At 42.8% G+C, this 21,302-nt stretch overlaps 1 protein-coding gene across 1 annotated transcript in view; it reads right to left on the bottom strand.

Annotated features, from left to right (window-relative positions):
• Positions 1–1,157: 1,157 nt before the first annotated feature.
• The window catches only part of nemp1 (nuclear envelope integral membrane protein 1), a 36,549-nt gene continuing 16,404 nt past the window's right edge, over positions 1,158–21,302 (bottom strand). Inside the window, exons 3-9 of the mRNA XM_078201237.1 lie at positions 20,282–20,504; positions 19,313–19,385; positions 14,616–14,709; positions 14,058–14,172; positions 6,723–6,948; positions 5,719–5,892; positions 1,158–2,307 (exon numbers count right to left, since the gene is read on the bottom strand). Coding sequence (XP_078057363.1) covers positions 2,172–2,307; positions 5,719–5,892; positions 6,723–6,948; positions 14,058–14,172; positions 14,616–14,709; positions 19,313–19,385; positions 20,282–20,504 — 1,041 coding nt within the window. The 3' untranslated portion in view covers positions 1,158–2,171. The remainder of the gene's footprint in view (positions 2,308–5,718; positions 5,893–6,722; positions 6,949–14,057; positions 14,173–14,615; positions 14,710–19,312; positions 19,386–20,281; positions 20,505–21,302) is intronic.

The following is a 21,302-nucleotide window of genomic DNA, read 5'->3' as shown; positions in this document are numbered from 1 at the left end:
CCTAGCACAGAGGAAGATGGTTATTTTGTTGGAGGCCAATCATCTAATACCCAAGACACTGCAGCAGGAGTTCCCTACAGTAGTATCCTAGGCCCAACCATCTTCAGCTACTTCATCCATGGTCTTCCTTTCATCATAAGGGATAGAAATAGGGATCTTTGCTGTTAATTGTACAGTGCCATTCGTAACTCAGATAGTGAAGCAGTTTGTGCCAATACGCAGCAAGACCTGAACAACATTCGGCTTGGACTGGTAAGTGGCAAGTAATGACCATCTCTATCAAGAGAATATCTAACCATCTCCCCATGACATTAAATGGCATAACCATTGCTGGATCCCCCATTATTAACATCTTGGGGATTACCATTGTTCCAGTTCAGTTTCTGGTCAGTCATATAAATACTATGGCTCCAAGAGCAGGTTAGAAGCTGGGAATTCTGGGCAAGTAACTCATCTCCTATTTCCCCAAAGCCTGTTCACCATCTACAAGGCACAGGTCAGAAGTGTGATGGAATACTCTCCACTTGCCTGGATGAGCTCCAACAACAGCCAAGATGATCCAGGAAAAAGCAGCCCGCTTGATTGGCACCTTATCCCCAACTTAAACATCTATTCCCTCCACCACTGATGCACAGTAGTAACAATGTGAACTATGTACAAGATGCAGCGCGGCAACTCACCAAGACTCCTTCAACAGCACCTTCCAAACCCAAATCCACAGCCACTATACTTAGAAGGGACAATGGTAGCAGGTGCATGGGGAGACCACCACCTGCAAATTCCCCTCCAAGCAACACTCCATCCTGACTTGGAAATATATTATTCCTCCTCGGCAGTCATGGGATCAAAATCCTGGAACTCCCTTCCCAATGGCACTGTATAGCTGGACCAAATGGACTACAAAGATTCAAGAGGCAGCTCACCACTACCTTGAGGGCAATTAGGGCTGGGCAATAAATTCTAGCATTGCTAGTAATGGCGACATCTCAAGATGAGAATAATAAAAAAAAGTTACCTGTTTTGCTAAGAATGGAAGATACAATTATATAGATAGAGATTGGTCACCAAAATTGTTGGTTAAATTCAGCCCCCCTGTACAGGAATGTTTCCAGGACAGGACTCCCAATGTGATTAAAACTTTCAAGATAAAAACTGCTCCAAAACAAAAGACAAAACAGTTTATCACAATTCCTTATACTGTACTGCTCCATTTTTTGAAACAAAAGGAGTTCTGATGAAAGATATTCTTTGCATAGATACAAATTGCAAACATTAAAGTGTCGGGAACATCACAGTAGGTATAACCGGGTCGAACACACTTCGCTGCAGTTAATCTTCATGTTTTCAACCAAAGGGACACATTTGGTACAGAGTTCACAATAGGGGCCAGAGCATTAAAAATATAGCAAATAGTTCATTAAAAAAAAATCAAACGGCAACAACATAATTGAACTGCCTGAAATATGCAGTTACGTAGCTTGTTGAAACTTATGCACTCCATTATCAGTGGGAGGGTTGGATAAACAGAAAAACAGTGGTGGTACCAGAGTTTCAAAGTTAAATTTATTTTATGGAAGCTAAATTTAGTTGACACAAAATAAAAATTTTAAAAAGTAAATGGGTATATTTTGAAATTGAAGTTCAAAAGAGTTTTGTTTTGGTTTGAGAGAGATCGGTTTTCCTTCTCTCGGTTAAAAGAATTCAGGACTGTGACCCATGGCTCGCTCTTTCCCCAAGCCCATAGATCACAAGCAGCTATTGTTTCCAGCGTGTAATTGTTCTTTGGTTTCTTTGAATTCCGAGCAGTGCATCCGAAACAGACCAATTCTTAAAAATCAAGGACTGGTCAAAAAAGTCATTAAAAACACAAACACCTGAGAAGAGACCAAATTCAGCAACTCTACACCGAACCTTTCTTATGGCAAGCTTGATCCTGACTGCCCTGCATAGGCAGCATTAGTCCCAGCACCTCTAATCCAGTCCAATTTGGATGCAAGTCACATTTATCGGAATAAATTGCTGCGATTTTTGTCTTTGATCATTTCGACATCTCAACTGACAAGTCAAACAAGAAGCAGCATGAGCAGCTTCCTCCTGTATGGAAAGAGGCTTGGTCTCCAATACACAAACCTCACTCAGATTGGGGAACGTTTGCTATCCGAGGCCCAGTCTCAAGATTCGTCGTCATAAAAACCAGTGTCATAGATCTCATCCTCTAAAAACAATCCACCTAGTCCATATTCTTGCTCGTGAACAGAAATTTCGTTGGGATTGAGGTGATTTTCCCCTTCCACAAAGTCAGCAAATCTGCAGGGTGAGACATAGATCCCAGTCATATCAACATCCCAAATCCAACAGCTATTGAAAAATATATCAAAAACTATTTCAAACCATATGAACAGTCTTCTTTTACATCAAACACTTTGCAAAATACAATGTAGTTATTAAAAATACTCTTTCCAAAAATGTCAGTTTGTATCAATTACTCCCGAGAATCACCAAATCAATGAGTTATGAAAACAACTTTAGTCAATTTTCCCCCTCCTTTCTCCCCTCTACTCCTGGAGTATGGATCCTTAAGCTTCAACAGGCCTCTGATATGGAACTGGCCACTCTCCTTTTGTGTGTTGAGATAGGTAGGCAGCTTAACAGAAGGGCAATCAGACCTGAGCACCATTGTCCTTTTATTTTAAGCCAAACACCATAGGGTTTTCAATAAATGTCACTGGAGAGCAATTAGAAGCAGAAACTCTGGCTGGCATTTACTCTCTAAATCCCAAGGCACTAAGCTTAGTGGAACATTCCGACCAGAGATCCAGACAGGGGGATCAAACTAGGAGCTTCCTCCCCGTATGACTCAGACCCATGCTCAGCAATGTACTTGCAAACTGAGCTATCAGGGGAATCTTCAAGGGAGTTTGGAAAAAAATGAATTAACTTTTAAACACAAAATCCTCTCAAAGTTGTAGTTTTCACACTTCTCCGAAGCCGGAGGTCGGAGTGTCCATCACCAAGAGTAGCTCGATAGTACTGGTACTGAGTGAGTCCTAAAGGACATAGCTGCTAGACTGGGACTTTGGCAGGTGGCAAGGGAATCAACAAGAGGGAAAACTAACTTGACCTTGCCATCACCAATCTACCTGCTGCAGACGCATTACAATATCAGAGGAGTGACCACTGCGTAGTCCTTGTGCAGACAAAGTCCCATATGCCCTCCATTGTGTTGTGTGGTACTACCGCCATGCTAAATGGGATAGATTAAGCAGATTTAACAACTCAAAACTGGACAACTATGAGACACTGTGGGCCATCAGCAGCAGCAGAATTGTACTCGATCACAATCTGTAACTTCATGGCCCAGCATATCCCTCACTTTATCATTATCAAGCCATCGACCCTGGTCCAACGAGAGTACAGGAGGGCATGCCATGAGCAACACCAAGCAGAACTAAAAATGAGATGTCAACCTACTGAGGCTACAACAAAGGGCTACTTGCATGCCAAAAAGCGGAAGCAATATGCGATAGACAGAGCTAAGCGATCCAACAGATCAGATCTAAGCTCTGCAGTCCTACCACATCCTGTCCAGTGCAAAAGACAAGGCTGAAGTGTTTGCGACAATCTTCAGCCAGAAGTACTGAACAGATGATCCATCTTGACCTCCTCCTGAGGTCCCCAGCATCAAAGATGCAAGTCTTCAGTCAATTTGAATCACTCCATGCATTATTAAAAAATGGCTGAATGCACTGGATATTGCATAGACTCCCTGACAATATTCCAGCAATAGTACTGAAGACTTGTGCTCCAGAACATGTCGTGCCCCTAGCCAAGCTGTTTCAGTACAGCTACAACATTGGCACCTACCTGGAAATATGGAAATTGCCCAGATATGCCCTGTCCACAAAAAGCAGGACAAATCCAACCTGGTCAATTACTGCCCCATCAGTATACTCTCGATCAGCAACGTGTTGAAAAGGATCATAGACAGTGCTATCAAGTGGCACTTATGCAGCTTACTGATGCTCAGTTTGGCTTCTGCCAGGATTACTCAGCTCCTTACTCTCACTTAGAACACCACAAGGACTGTAGCAGTTCACGAAGATGGCACACCACCACCTTCTCAAGGGCCAATAGGGACGGGCAACAAATGCTGGCCTAGCCAGCGATGCCCACAGTCCATGAACAAATTTTTAAAATGCATTCACAATTTTAGGACTGGGCTATGCAGCAGAGCAGCTTGTATTTTAGCTTGGAATTCTGCACAAGAGTTTGAGCACTCCACAAAGTTCTTCACCGGTTCAAATACATCCCACAAAACCATGGTAACTTGGATCTTTCTGAGCAAAGTTGTCACTTTGTACCAAGATAGTTGGTGTGGGAAGAAACAGGATTCACACAAGGACAATTGGACTGTGTCTGGGCGGGGGGAATGATATGATTGTTACAGCAGAGTAGGGGTTTGACTCGTTGGAGCAGAGTCAGAGCTTAATTCTGCATCGATACATGCTCACCCAAAATGGACATCCATGGTGCTGAAATCAGGTGTCTCAAGTAAAAACAATACTCAATTTCCAAGCACCAATACCTCATTTTATTTACTACAAAAATATTTTGGTGAATTCCTAAGATGAAATAAGACGAGCTTCATCATGCAACACCAGAGTGACAGTATGTGAGCTAGTGCCAGTGACTCTATCCCATAAACTGAGCTCCTCCCTCAACTGGGCAGAGGTAAGAAACATTCTCTATTTGAGAGGGAGAAAAGGGAGGGGAAAAAAGCATCAAAAGCCACCCACCTCCTAAAGGTCAGTTTCAAAACCTGCATTCTCAGATGCCTGGGAAGAGATTACCGGGCTGTTCATGCAAGGAAAAACAGAAGAAAACTGACACACCTCAACCATCATATGCTTACCTTTTAATTTCACACAAACCATCCTCCACCCTCAACACACACACAGATATACATGGCATTTAAATATCTGTGTTGCACACAAACCTCAGGCAGCCATTGTGGTCCTTCATTCTGGAAAATATTACACCTAAGGGACGAAGTGTGATTTTTTTCCTGAAAACCTGGCTTCCCTGATATTCTCAGAATACAGCTTTCACACTTCGCGGTCCATGCTGTGCAAGTGTGATCGAAAGGTTTAAAAATGTGGCACCTCTGCAAAAACGAAGCAGTGTTAAACCAAGTGGATCGTGCAGAGGCCAAGCAAGAATTGGAATTCTTTAAGAGTTAACTTCTTGAACATTTTATCAGTGATGCTCATTTTCCTGAGGGACGGGGATGAAGTTGGGGGAAATTCAATGCAAATGCAGACATGGTCTGTGAAAGCAAGAGACTTGACAGGTCAGATCACCCTTTCCTATTCCATCTTTCTGGCGTGCCTGGGTTTTAAATAGGAGCTGGATTCTGTGCTGTTGCACAACTTAAATGTGCTCCAACCTAAGCCACAGAGGTGCATTTGCAATCTGCAATTTTACACACACCCAATGACTGATCTCAGTTGTATGATCAAGGCCAGGTAATCAACTGGATGCTTCCGGAAGTGAAGGTGGAGTGGGGAAACCAGTTATCCAGGTTGCTCTTGCACATCTCCTGATGACCAGCTCATGGGTGCTGCTGATGAAGGCCCAGAAACAGACTGTCTGTCCATTTTCTCAAGGGGAGGAGAAGACAATAAAAACATAAGGGTTTAAATATCAAACAAGCATTACCTCTTTGGCGTTGACAGTCTAGACACCATTTTCCATGCATTGAATTCAGGGCTGCTGCAATACTGTTGCAGCTCCACCAGGGCTGTGTGTGTTTCTACTTCTCCTTCCCGCTGATATTCCTCCTCAGTTAGAAGCTTCCGGGGCTTTGGCTTGCCTCTTATTTTGAACACTTTCCTAAGTTTGAAAAGTTATGAAAGGTCACTCTGTATTTTTATTCAGAAGTTGAGGTTTTTCCTTCTCTCCAGTTCCAGAGCAAACCTTACAGCAACAGTCAACACACTTTCTAAACTCTTCCTGTCTTCAATATATACCCCAAATTCCCTTTTTTCAGGAATATACATTTATTCTGCATGTAGGAAACACATTTGAACTTAAACAGAAAGCTCAGTCTATCGATGGACCTGGGTCATTATGGGAATTCAATTTTTTTTTTCCCCCCAAGTTCCCTATTCATTTAGGAGTCACTAGATAAGCTGCATTGACAAACGCATGTACGTGAAAGAACTCTGAACATGCAAGGTGTAACTTAATGCCTTAGTTTCATACTTTGTTTTTTTTAAAAAAGCAACATTTCCAATTACAGTCACTCAGGTGTGTAGTGAAACACACAGGATGATTTCTGGAAGCTGCTTGATGCTGGTATAAATCCATACAAATTGGCCCCCTTGGAATGTCCCTCCTAAACCTCTCCATCTCCAAGACCCCCCCCCTAAAAGCCCACCTCTCTGACCAAACTTTTCATCACCCAATCTTACATCTTCTTCATGGGCTTGGACGCGATTACATCGCTGAAGTGCCTTTGGACACTTTTCTACAATAAAAGGCACTACATAAAGCAAGTATAAATGCAAATTGAGACTGGGATGCAAACTCCATTCTCCTAGTTGGTAGCTCTACAGTCTAGTGTAGCAAAGCCATGCCAACCTGATTCACTGGTTTCAGAGACAGAAACAACAAATCTGGTTTTGCCCATTTAGCACTGATATTTAGTTACTTCTACTTACTTGTATGCAGCATATGTCCACCTAAATGGAAGCTCTAGGTTCTTGATGCAGAAAGCTACAACGATGAATGCCAGGGCAACTTGTTGTACTTGAATCCCAAAGTACATTAGTAATAGTCCCAAAAGTTGCAGGGCCCAGTTTAGAAGATTAATACTTCTGTCCTCTTCCAGTGGGCCGTACTTGTAGCAAACAGCAAAACTGACAAAGGCAGATATTGTCACATAACCTGAAACATCAACAGCACAGGAGGAAAAACCTTCAGAAAAGGAAGCAATGTGTTTTTCCTAGACAATCTGCAGATAAGTCTATATAGACCAGAATTCTCCTGCTGTTCACGTCCCGCTGCCAGAAAGGACGGAGAATTTGGAGCTCAGCCAAATCTCCATTCACTGCAGCAGGATAGGAGAATCCCGCTGGCGCGAATGGCCAGAGAATCCTGCCCATAATTTCTCAGTTGCAGTACATCATAGACCAAAGGCTGCTACGAAATAGACAAACTTAGTCCCACAATTAGAAATGACAAGCCCGTATGGTCTGATTGTCATGGGGAAAAAGCCCCATGCTGAAACCTATTGCTCGTGATAGGTTTCATCCTTGACACAAAAGAGGTGCAACTGCTTTTTGGACAGAGACACGGAGAGAGCAAGCGAGAGCGAGAGAAAAACAGCTGCTACTTTTATGCTAGCGGGCTGGAACGAGTGTCCTGGCCAATTGTATAACTAGGGCCTGTGAACAGGGCTTGAAACTAACTAGAGGGGAGTTGAGGGAAGGATGAAGGGAGATTTAGAAATCCAAAGAGAAAGGTCGAGGTATCAAAACAGTATAGCAATGTGGGTAGACAAGCAGAGTGAGACAGGAAGGGACAGAGTTTAACAAAGATCACACATCAAATGTCATTACACGGAATAGAAATAAAAAACTTAAATTGAAAGTTCTCATCTAAATGCACAAAGCATCTGCAATACGATAGATGAACTAGTGGCACATGATTTAGATTGAATTGCCATTACAGAGACATGGTCACAGGGTGATCAAGGTTGGGAAATAAAAGTCCAAGGTACACAATATTTCAGACAGCTGGATAGAATGGTAAAAGGATGAGGGGTAGTCCTGATAGTAATGGGTATAAAGGACGTTAGTGAGAAATGATCTGGCCTTAGAATGGGTGGAAATTAGGAATAGCAAGAGCCAGAAAACACTGGTGTAGTTTACAAGCCCTCTAACAGTAGCTATACTGGATAGAAATAAGAAATGAATGGAGCTGGTAACAAAGATAATCTTCATATAGACTGGGGCGGAGTCGTCTATAAGATGAGTTTGTAGAATGTTTTTCTGACAGTTTCTTGGAGCAATACCACAAGATTCACTGGGAAATAGTGAACATATATTACGAGTGAAAGTGACACACTCCAATCACAAACAAGAATCTTAAACTTAAGGAAAGCTAATTACATAGGAATGAGGGGAGAACTAGATAAATAGGCTAAAATGTTTGCAGGTATGAACAATGGGAAACATTTAAATAAACAATTCAAAATACATTCCATTGAAACAAAAACTCGGCAAAAGAAAACCATCTGTGTCTCACTCAGGAAGTTAAGGATAGTATTAGATTAAAAGAGGCTTACAATGTTGCCAAAAAAGCAAAACATTTGGGGGAGGGTCATTTAAAAGTTGATAAAAAGGAAAAAAACAGAATGAAAGTAAACGAGCCAGGAATATAAGAACAGATTGTAAGAGCTTTAAGTATATTAAAAGGAAGAGTCCCTTAGAAGCAGAGGGAAAATAAATTAGCATGAGGAATGCGGAAATGGCTGAGGCACTGAACAATTATTTTGGATCCATCTTCACAACAGACGACACAAGCTTCAGACTGGAAATGAATGATAACCTCGGGGCTAAAAAGTGAGGAAATTAATGTCACAGATAAAGTACTGGAGAAACACAAGGGACTAAAATCTGACAAATCCCCAGGACCTGATGGCCTACACCCTCAGGTTCTAAAAGAGATAGCTACGGAGATAGTGGATACATGAGCTATGATTTTCCAAAATTCCTTAGATTGGAAATTGGCAAATGTTACATCACTTTTCAAGAAAGGAAGGAGAGAGAAAACAGGGATAGGTCAGTTAGCCTAACATCAATTGTTGGGAATCTATTAGTAAGAAAGTCTGAACAATGTGCTTAAAAAGCATAGTACGATTAGAACAAGTCAACATGGGAGCAATTTAGCATGGCCAATCCATCTAACCCACACATCTTTGGACTGTGGGAGAAAACTGGAGCATCCAGAGGAAACCCACGGAGACACGTGCAAGCTCCACACAGGCACCAAAAGTCGGAATCGAACCTGGGCCCCTGGTGCTGTGAGGCAGCAATGTTAACCACTGTGCCACCCCTTTGATGTTCAAAAAAAAATTGGGTGTGCTTGTACAAGGAACGTAGAAAGTCAGCATGCAGGTGCAACAAGCAATTGGAAAAGCAAGTGGTATGTTGGTCTTTATTACAAGGGGACTGGAGTACAGGAATAAAGAAGTCTTGTTACCGCTGTACAGGGTTTTAGTGAGACCACATTTGGAATACTATGTGCAGTTTTGGTCTCCACATTTAAGAAAGGATATACTTGCATTGGAGGTGGTACAGTGAAAGTTCACTAAATTGGTCGCTGGGATAAGGGCTTTGTTCTGCGACGAGAAGCCGAGTAAATTGGGCTTATGTTCTCTGGAGTTTAGAAAAATAAGGATCAATCTCATTGAAACCTAGAAAATTCTGAAGTCGGGTTCAGGGTACTCAGACTGAGTGGAACAATTATTGAAGAATACTGGGAGATTCAATCCTGGCATGGCAAATAAGGAGTCTGTTGAAAAGCTGGAAGGAGACTGGAACTTAGTCTTTAAGGCTACGTATCTGCTGAAAGCATGGCGCAAAGTAAAAATGTGTCAAAGTAAATTTTGGTTATGTTAGCTAATTAATGGAGAAGTATCTTTTCTTTATTGTGCTGTATTAGTTTCCTGTCAAGCAATGTTTCATCTCTGGTGATTTTAGTTTGTTTGTTGCAATAAAAGTCTTAAAATGTAAAATCTTGTCCTTCATTTCTGTTGGTCAAAGGGGAATTCATCTCTTGTAAAAAGAGATTGGTCTCTTTGGGGATCCTAACAACTGCAAGGGATAAAAAATAAGAGGCAGGATCATCCATGCCTCTCAAATAAATTCTAGCTGCTGGTGACAAAAGCGACGAAGGCATTGCTGCAACTGCCTCAGTACTCAACGCGACAACTGCCAGTTTCCAGATGCAATTTTACAACTCATCCGCTTCATCCTGGACCACAATGTCTTCACCTTCAACAACCAGTTCTTCATCCAGACACATGGAACAGCCATGGGGGCCAAATTCGCACCTCAATATGCCAACATCTTCATGCACAGGTTCAAACAAGACCTCTTCACCGCACAGGACCTTCAACCGATGCTATACACTAGATACATCGATGACATTTTCTTCCTTTGGAGTCATGGTGAACAATCACTGAAACAACTATATGACATCAACAAGTTCCATCCCACCATCAGACTCACCATGGACTACTCTCCGGAATCGGTTGCATTCTTGGACACACGCATCTCCATCAAGGACGGTCACCTCAGCACTTCACTGTACCGCAAGCCCACAGATAACCTCACGATGCTCCACTTCTCCAGCTTCCACCCTAAACACGTTAAAGAAGCCATCCCCTACGGACAAGCCCTCCGTATACACAGGATCTGCTCAGGTGAGGAGGATCGCAACAGACACCTCCAGACGTTGAAAGATGCCCTCATAAGAACAGGATATGGCACTCGACTCATCGATCGACAGTCCCAACGCGCCACAGCGAAAAACCGCACCAACCTCCTCAGAAGACAAACACGGGACACGGCGGACAGAGTACCCTTCGTCGTCCAGTACTTCCCCGGAGCGGAGAAGCTACGACATCTTCTCTGGAGCCTTCAACATGTCTTTGATGAAGACGAACATCTCGCCAAGGCCATCCCCACACTCCCACTTCTTGCCTTCAAACAACTGCACAACCTCAAACAGACCATTGTCCGCAGCAAACTACCCAGCCTTCAGGAGAACAGTGACCACGACACCACACAACCCCGCCACAGCAACCTCTGCAAGACGTGCCGGATCATCGACACGGATGCCATCATCTCACGTGAGAACACCATCCACCAGGTACACGGTACATACTCTTGCAACTCGGCCAACATTGTCTACCTGATACGCTGCAGGAAAGGATGTCCCGAGGCATGGTACATTGGGGAGACCATGCAGACGCTACGACAACGGATGAATGAACAGCGCTCGACAATCACCAGGCAAGAGTGTTCTCTTCCTGTTGGGGAACATTTCAGCGGTCATGGGCATTCCGTCTCTGATCTTCGGGTAAGCGTTCTCCAAGGCGGCCTTCACAACACACGACAATGCAGAGTTGCTGAGCAGAGACTGATAGCCAAGTTACGCACACATGAGGACGGCCTCAACCGGGATCTTGGGTTCATGTCACACTATCTGTAACCCCCACGACTTGCCTGGACTTGCAAAATCTCACTAACCGCCCTGTCTGGAGACAATACACATCTCTTTAACCTGTGCTTAACGCTCTCTCCACTCACATTATCTGTACCTTTAAGACTTGATTACCTGTAAAGACTCGCATTCCAACCATTATTTTGTAAATTGAGTTTGTGTCTTTATTTGCCCTGTTTGTGAACAGAACTCCCACTCATCTGACGAAGGAGCAGCGAGCGCTCCGAAAACTGGTGGCTTTTGCTACCAAATAAACCTGTTGGACTTTAAACTGGGGTTGTGAGACTTCTTACTGTGACAAAAGCACCAGTAGGTGTTAGAGGTGGTCACACAGCATTTGGTGATGTGTGACTGAGGAGACACTAGAAATTATTTCAATTTTTGAAATCTGCACTTCCTTGCTGGTCTTTACGCCCCTATCCTCCCATGTGACATACTTCAGTCCCCTTGCCAAAGGAACACACACAATAGTGACTCAGGACAATGTTTGTCCATGAAAGTCAATCTGAATTGTTAAGTAGCTCCCAGTAGCAAGACTATGCTTTGAGAAAGCTAGGTCAGATTTGTTGAAATAAAATCCAGTTTCTTAAAATACACACTTCTAATGGTGGGGCCTAAGTGGCACCTCTGGGGTGCCTAGAGATAGGGGTAGTTTGCTTTGTTCAATGTAGATGAGTGATGCAAGTATCGTGGCCTTTCAGCCTAGTGTGTTGCTGATCCTAGTACAACTCGATTGAGTAGGTTAGGCCAGTAGTAACTGTTTATCTGGGTCAGGTGGAGGGTATGTTGGGTGGGGGGATATCCCTTTTTGGGGGTTTCTGGACTACTTTCCTGAAGACATGGCTCCCCGGGAATGTAGTATCCTGTTGGCTGTGGGCCTGTGATTCTTACGAGGTTATCCTGTTCTGTTCCTGGTATCCTTTTTGCGAAAGTGTACACTGCTAGACCACGTCTGGCATCTACTGGCTAATCCTGGTGTACCTCTCTCTCTTGGGTTTCCTTCTTTATCTGGGTAGGTGAGGTGCTGATACAGGCTCTGATTTATGATGTTTAATTCTGGAGGGTTTCCCTCATCTCGTCAGGAGGAGAATTGTTCCCCTCTGAGATATCCCATTGATGGGAGTCTTGATGATTTTTCTTCTCCTTGTCGGGAGGGTTTCTTTGGTGGAAAATGGTTTAATTTTTCATGGGGTCCTGGATGGTGCCTCTGATATGGCTGGAGAGAGTAAGGTCTGTTGTGTTGCAAATCTTGGCATGGTGTAAGAATCTTTGGCTTACTGGCTCCTGCATTTGAGAATGTACACTGCCATGCCTTATACCAATGGCGGTATCCCGATGCTCCCCGCCTTTTCTGGGATATCCTTTCATTGCTCAGAGGTCTTGGGATGCTGAGTTAGGTCCCAATTGGTTGTATATTACCCCATATGGGATCCCAAATATCATGTAGCTCTGTCCATTATCCTGTGGAGGAGGGTGTGCACCAAGATGCCACGTGCTCATGGCTTTATCCTGTTATCCTGAGATCTTCCACTCTTTCTGGTATCCTTTCATTATCCGTAAGAAAGGAGATGCCAACCACAACGATTACAATGATTGATAATCTGAACTATTTGTATGAATATTCGCTGGTCTTTTCTGTATGTGGAATAATGATCATTGTACTAGATTTTGGGGATTTGTTGTGATTTGTGGTAAAATGTAAAATAGAAAACCCTCATAAAAACATTCATTTAAAAAAATACACACAGAGGTCCACTTTTAAAGGAATTTCAACCTGGAGTGTTATATCGTGCAACTCAATCTATTTTATCACATCTAAACAAAACCATACATGGTTAAGTGGTTCTGTTAGATATCCAAACCTAGAAACAAGTAAATTGTGCATGTGATTATCCTCCACAAATGCAAAATAAGGAATGATTGGTGACGTTTCACAGCTAGATCTTAATTGCAATCAACTGAACGTTAAACCACCACACAAGCACACAATTTGGCCAATCATTCCTATTCTGCTCTGCACAATACCATGGTTGCTTTATTGACAACAATGGCATCATGTGGCATTTACAAAGTGCCATCTCAAGGAACCCACACAGTGGAGGCAGAAGCAGCTTGTACATCCTCCCAAGAGCTCAGTGAGCCATCACTTCTTGGCTAAAAGGAAATTACTGTGGATGTTGGAATCGGAAACCAAAAGAGAAAATGCTGGAAAATCTCAGCAGGTCTGGCAGCATCTGTAAGGAGAGAAAAGAGCTGACGTTTCGAGTCCAGGTGACCCTTTGTCAAAACTGAGCTTTGTTGCAATAAAAGTCTTAAAACGTAAAATCTTCTCCTTCAGTCATTTAAAAAGAGCTTTGACAAAGGGTCATCTGGACTCAAAATGTCAGCTCTTTTCTCTCCTTACAGATGAAAACCCTTGATTGTTCCAAAGATGGCAAAACGGCAGCACAAGACTTAGCCTCACTTTTGTTATCCAGTCTCACAGAAGGCAGAGATTTATATTTGACCTGCAGATGATATGAGAAAATGGCTTCAGTGCCGAAGACAGAATGTTTACTTTTGGTTGTGGATTATCCGCTATTAGCCACAACACGAGTACAACTACCTTCATTCCATTAGTTCAATAGTTCAAAGTCACCAGTTGCAGTGTCTGACTGGCACGAGTCCAAGTAAAAACTATCACATGCTGGAATCAGCCAGCCAGACTTCATTTTTCAAATAAATCCTGAATGTAGCGTATCACAAATGATAAATAATCTCACCTAAAACGTACGGCCAGTACTCTCTTAGGAGAAACTGTAAATTCCTCAGCGTCACTTGGATCAGATACAGAGACACAGACCAACCGCCCGCCACCAGCAAATAGAGAGAACTTTTCTATATTAACAAAAAGGGGGAAAATTAACAAATTATTTTTTTTGTTGTTAACTGAAGAGGAAGAACATCCATTCTAGATCATGGAACAGTCACAGCACCATTCAGATGCAGTAGGAAAACTCCTACTTTCTGTCCAATATTTAAACAGTGTGAATTGCCAAAGCAGCCGCTTTCGGTTGTTTTTATGAGGGCAAAATCCATACTAGTGCAGAAGTGGTTCCTCTTTGGAGATTGGACACTTCGCAGGGTGCTTCACCTTGTGCTGAACTTGCATGACATCTGGAAACACGATGCTGGCAGGAGTTACAAAAAGTGGTAAACTATTCATCTCTAGACATACACCATTTAAGTGCAGGAAAACTATTGCAGTACAAGGTCCTGCAGGGCAGATAGACAGAAATGAGTAAATTTTTCACACTAGGGAAGGATGCTTACCGACCTACCTTGGGTAGTAAACGTGCCAGGACAAAGATAACAATGATGAGTGAAGCCAAAACTCCAAGACTCATTCCTGAGGTATAGAAGAAAAGCTGACTCCTGAAAGAAAGAACATATCGAACACAATTTGTGCTTTGATCTGCATTTAAAGCAGCAGCGCCACATGAGAACACCATCTCCCCTGGCACCAAACCGGCATCTTCTACAGAACAGAAGATTTTTGCAAAGAGCCACAAATTATCAGACACTGAGCTCAACTCTTATTACAGTATTTATCTATCCTCCTTTATAAAAAGTTATTTTTCTTTCCTGGTGCATCAAACATTTTCCTCCTTTCTCTGCCCCAACCTTCAGCATAACATAGCAACTTAGAGCTCAGACAGCTGACTGATAACCAGGCCCTTTCTACTGAACCACTCACTAAATGGTGTGAAAAGGCAGTAGGGGCTGATTCAATAGATTCTCTTCACTCTCCAATTCATGTGGGGATACAACTTACTTATTTCCCAACAGTCTGACTGAAATTGAGAACTCACTGAGTTAGACACGTCATGACTAAGAGAACTGGTCCATTAAAAATTCAAGTCAGATTACAAAATGACTCCTGGGAGAGTGAGGAAGGCATAGGCTTCAGCTACCAGTTTACATTTAGTATTTCAATGAGGTGGGAAGGTTTGAAACTCAGCCAACAGAAACTAAATCTGGATATGTCAGGGACGGGTGGAAATCTGAAAAGAGATGTGGGATCAAGACAGCAAAGGAAGCAGATAGTCTCTGTCTTTGAGATGAAGAAATCTATACACTCCTCATATTTGGTGTTGATGGTAAAATGGGCAAAATGAAAGGAAGCAGAGAATAGCGAAGTAGAAGACAGCCGTCATCTATTACCCTCCAGGACATAAGAGAAAAGAAACAGTCCATGATAGACGATTAAGCCAGATCTACTAGTGGACAACCAACATATGAACAGCAAGAGGCTATTCAGCCCGTCAAGTCTGTTTGGCCATTCAACTAGACCATGGCCAAGCTCTAGCTTAACTCCATTTAACTGCCTTGATTCTAAAACCAGTCTTTAGGAGACCCCTTCCTCTATCTTCTCTTGGTTCTCTTTACCCAGTAGACTGACAGTGACACACACTCCCTTACTGCACCTGTGCTTTCCTCTGAGATTTGACTGCTCTCTGGAGCAAACTATCCAGACATTCCTTCTCTCCCTTAAGCGTCAGAGTGTCTCTCCCTCGAATAGAGCCAATTAGATCACTGGAGGACCAATATTAATCAGTCAATAGCCAAATTAGATACCTAAGTAATTGCTGATTAATTACTTGTATTATCAATGTAGAGATATTAATTGTATGCATTTGGATAATTACTCTGATCTAGCATAATAGTTTAGAAAGTATATAATAAATGAAGTACTTAGCTGAGTTCATGGTTCTGCCGCTCATCCCTCTGCTTGTTATCGACATCATTTTTTACTTTTCCCCCCGCCTCTGTACTGGTGCAGCTGCTGGTGCCTGGCTCTGGAGTTGCTTTTGAACGTGCTGTACAATGTATCACGATGTAGCAGTTCCACCATTGTTACTGGCCATTACGGTGTTTTCATTGCGCTGCATATCACAGTGTATTTTGCTGCTACACTGCTATTACTGGCCAGTGCGTTGTTTTAAATGCACTGCATATCACAGTGTATTTTATGCTCCATTGCTGTTACTGGCCAGCGCGTTGTTTTAAATGCACTGCATGTCAGTGTATTTTACTGCTCCATTGCTGTTACTGGCCAGCGCGCAGTTTTAAATGCGCTGCATATCACAGTGTATTTTGCTGCTCCACTACTGATACTGGCCAGTGCGCTGTTTTAAATGCACTGCATATCACAGTGTATTTTGTTGCTTCACTGCTGTTCCTGGCCGGCGTGCTGTTTTAAATGCGCTGTATAACAGAGTGCATTTTACTGCTACACTGCTGTTACTGGCCAGCGCGCTGTTTTAAATGCACTGCATGTCAGTGTATTTTACTGCTCCATTGCTGTTACTGGCCAGCGCGCAGTTTTAAATGCGCTGCATATCACAGTGTATTTTGCTGCTCCACTACTGATACTGGCCAGTGCGCTGTTTTAAATGCACTGCATATCACAGTGTATTTTGTTGCTTCACTGCTGTTACTGGCCGGCGTGCTGTTTTAAATGCGCTGTATAACAGAGTGCATTTTACTGCTACACTGCTGTTACTGGCCAGCGCGCTGTTTTAAATGCACTGCATGACACAGTGTATTTTGTTGCTCCGCTGCTGTTACTGGCCAGCACACTGTTTTAAATGCGTTGTTTTAAATGCGCTGCATATCACAGTGTATTTTGCTGCTACACTGCTGTTACTGGCCAGCCCGCTGTTTTAAATGCACTGCATATCACAGTGTATTTTGTTTCTCCGCTGCTGTTACTGGCCAGCACACTGTTTTAATTGCGCTGCATATCACAGCATTTTTTACTGCTGCACTGCTGTTACTGGCCATTGCGCTGTTTTAAATGCGATGCATATCACAGTGCATTTTGTTGCTCCACTGCTGTTACTGGCCATTGTGCTGTTTTAAATGCACTGCATATCACGGTGTATTTTGTAGCCACACTGGTGTTTGACCATTGCGCTGTTTTAAATGCGATGATTTAAATGCACTGCATATCACAGCATATTTTACTGCTGCACTGCTGTTACTGGCCAGCGCGCTGTTTAAAATGCGCTGTTTTAAATGTACTGCATATCAGTGTATTTTGCTGCTCCACTGCTGTTAATGGCCAGCACGCAGTTTTAAGTGAGTTGTTTTAAATGCACTGCATGTCACAGTGTAGTTTGCTGCTACAGTGCTGTTACTGGCCAGCACGCGGTTTTAAATGCGCTGCATATCACAGTGTATTTTGCTGCTCCACTGCTGTTAGAAATGCATTCTCTGTCAGTGTCTTTTGCTGCTCCACTGTTTTTGCTGGTGCCCAGTTTTTAAATGCGCTGCATATCACAATCACAGTCTAAAAGGCAGACATCCTCCTGATACTTCTCTCCAGTTGCAAAACCAGGTTGATGTATTGGCAACACCCGGGAAAGCTCAACGCGTTCCACCTGCACTGCCTCTGGAAGAACCTATGTGTCACCTGGATAGATTGCCATATGAATATAAGCATCCTCCAGGCAGTAGGTGTCCTGAGCATAAAGGCAACCATTCTCGTGTGGCAACTGCAATGGACAGCCCACCAAAATGCCAAACACTTATAAGTGCACTCTCTACTCACAGCTCGCTCCTGGTCACAGATCACAGAGCAGCCAGTGGAAATGTTTAAGATACCCTGAAAGCCGACTCAGAGATCGGCTTTGACCTCAACAGCTGGGAAGAGAGTGCATTGGATCACCCATGATGGAGGGTCCTGCTTCACCAAGGTGTAGCTGGTTTCGCAGCAAGACAAATGACAAAGACTGAAGACGCGTGAGCAAGAAGGCGGCTCAAGAACCCTTCATTGACCACCGACTGACCCCAACTGACTGACTGCTGATGTGGATCTTTCCCCTTTCTTAATACTACTGTTCTCTTAGCCTTTTACTTACCCTTTTCCACTGCCTTTACCTTGCACTGACTTCACTCCTATCTTACAGTCTCTCTCTATTCCAGGACTCTGAGGCAAGCATCCTCCTCGCTTCAAGGGACCACCATTAGTTGGTTATATCCCCGATTTATCTTGCTGCACTGCCACTGTTATCCGGTTCTTTGTGTTGCTTTGAGATACAATGTCCATTCTGGGGTCCTTTGCTGCTCTGCCTCTGCCAGTTGGTTCTTACATTCCTTTTCGATGCTCTGCCTCTGTTTTGACTTGCTTTGCTGCTGCCTGGCTCTTGCATTGCTTTTAAATGTGCTGCCTATTTTGATGTGTTTAAGCTGCTGTGCAGCTGGTATCTGGTTCTTGCGCTGCTTTTAAATGTTCCACACCAAGCCAATTATTCACAAATTGTGCTTCATCCTGTGGCCTTTACAGTTAAGAACACGGATGGGAATATCAGAAAGACAGGAGGGATAGAAGAGTGAGAGCACAAGGGCATCAAAGGCAGAGGCAAAGGAGTTATTGAGTTAGCTGAATGTAGCGGCTGTGTCAAGGTAGATGGAGGACCAGAGAAACTGGGAATTTGAGGAGTTTCAGAAAGAGAGACAGGGAAACACATTTCCCAAGGACAGAGGAAGGTTCTGCAGCAGGTAGGACAACATGGCTGTTAAGGGTAATGAAGAACTGGTCAAGATAGCTTTGGTAAAGATAGAAACCTCAGGGATGGCAAGGCCACTCTTTCAAGATGACAACTTTTGAGCAGGTGGCCATGCGTGGGAATTTATGTGGGGGGAAAAAGACAAATTGTTCGTGTATAACAGTATGCAACCTTTCAGAACGGCAACACCTTTCCTTCCCTCACCTTCCTCAAAAAAGAGACAGGCACGGGATTTGAATCTGCAAAGAAGTTTCTATCACACAAAGTGAAGTATTTAAGCCTTTTTAGGAACTTCTTAGAAATCAATACTCACGAGATAACTGGGTAACTACTTTTTAAAAAAACCCCACAGGGCCCTACCCAAAACACTAACTCTTCAAAGATGCCAGCTGGCCTGTGTTTCTAACATTTTCCACTTTATTTAGCGATGCAATATTATTTTGCTTCTTCCTTTATCATCTTACCTGCTTAAGGTTTCTGCATAGAAAAATAGCAGCAGGCCGAAAGTGAAGATAAGGATCAGTTGCGGATCAAAACCTGCAAAGGACGGGATGGGATGAGAAGGATGTACGATTCTAACCAACAGCACACTGAAAAAAGTTCAACAAAGTTAGAGGCATAATGAAATTCACCCAGAGAAGAATTTTTAAAATCCAGCTTCCTTCTGAAGTGCTCAAATGTCTCAGTTAGTAAGCACAGTCCTGCTACAATATTGAGGTTGCAAAGGTTTATATTGAACTAGTCAACAGCTTTTTAAAAAAATTAAAACATTTATATGGGGCCATCAAGCTCAGATGCAATAGCTTCCACAGTCAAATAGTCAGTGGACATGAAGAAGATCCACTTGGGCAAGAACATGGAGGGGATCTGTGGGGTTCTACCTCAGTACAAATCAGCAGCACAGGAATGCAAAATCACCGCAGACTGACTGAATCCCAGAAAGACATTTCCTCAGGAACAAAAGGGAGCACTTTATATCAAAAAGTTACATACATGTGCTGGGTTTAGCAATTTACCGGTAGCATTCTGTATCTTTGCATGATTTGACTTGTAAAAAATAATCTGGAACTGTTTAGCCTGCATCAGGAGGGCTCCAACTGAGATCCTTTCCTGTCATACAGAAGATCAATGCTATGGTGGGTATATCATGTCCTATCCGGTAAACATTTCACCAGCAACAAGGGCAATGCTTTGACCTGGGCTATGCAAACCCAGAAACTCAGATTCAATTTGTGGGAAACTGTCTGCATACAGAAACTATTGGCAGGACATTCACACAAGAAAATAGAATTGAAAAAATCCCAAATAGTGACAATCAGCATTACTGAGAGAAGGTGGCAGCATACATACTACACATCAAGAATGTGAACTTTTGCCATTGCAAAACACAACACACTGAAATTATGAGATAGCAAATTTGATTAAAAACTCACGTCTTGTCAACAGAACATCATACCAAGCCTTTGCTGTGCTTGGTTCCACTTGAAAGCAAGTTTTGTTGCTGAATAGGTCAATGTTAATGTAAGTTTCATTCACTTTCTCCTTTAACATGGATGCTGCCGACTCCACAATCCAATTCCACACCCCTGGAGCTTCCAGCTCCTTTTCATCATCCACTTGCTTTACTTTAAACTTCTCAGAGCTGTTCACTCGGATCTGAGGGGATAATTAAAAGAACAGCCACAATAGTAAGCATTTCCAAAAGGACTACAGTTTACTGGTATTCATGTTTACCAATAAGGACAACAGTTTCTACAAGTTAGTATTGAGCTAGACTTTACACAAAACATGCTTGAAGACATGGGTTTTAAGGTTTATATGCAGTCCATTTCTCAGAGTATCTAAATGTTTGAATCATTTCACTCATCACTCTTTGGAAATTTCCACTTTACTATTTAACTTTTGAACCCCTACAAAATAGGAAAGTGTCACCGAAAATGGCACAAAAATAAAACCGCTTGAACGCTAAATGGGTGCTTGAGAAAGAAGTTATCTTTCAGGAACCATACATCGGAAACTCACGTGATGTGCATCAGCAATAAAAGTGCACCAGCAAGTTCTCCTTCTGGCACAACCACAATCCTCCCAACCTCTCAGTGCTTCCCTCAGCCTATTCTTAGCATATACTCCACCTCACACACTTCCTCTACCCCATCCTTGTATAACTAAGGCTGCTTATCACTTCTTCAGTAAGAAGTTTAACAACACCAGGTTAAAGTCCAACAGGTTTATTTGGTAGCAAAAGGCTTTTGCTACCAAATAAACCTGTTGGACTTTAACCTGGTGTTGTTAAACTTCTTACTGTGTTTACCCCAGTGCAACGCCGGCATCTCCACATTATCACTTCTTCCCCACTGATGCAGAATAATCAATTAGTTCCAATCCAACTGCACATTAACCTACAGTGTCAGAATCCAAAAGCTGATTCACATTCATCATTTCAACCGGTCAAAA

The sequence above is a fragment of the Mustelus asterias genome, chromosome X (assembly GCF_964213995.1).
Source record: "Mustelus asterias chromosome X, sMusAst1.hap1.1, whole genome shotgun sequence".
Classification (NCBI taxonomy): Eukaryota; Metazoa; Chordata; class Chondrichthyes; order Carcharhiniformes; family Triakidae; genus Mustelus; species Mustelus asterias.
The sequence above is the reverse complement of the archived record's forward strand: the minus strand, read 5'-3'. Positions and strand labels throughout refer to the sequence as shown.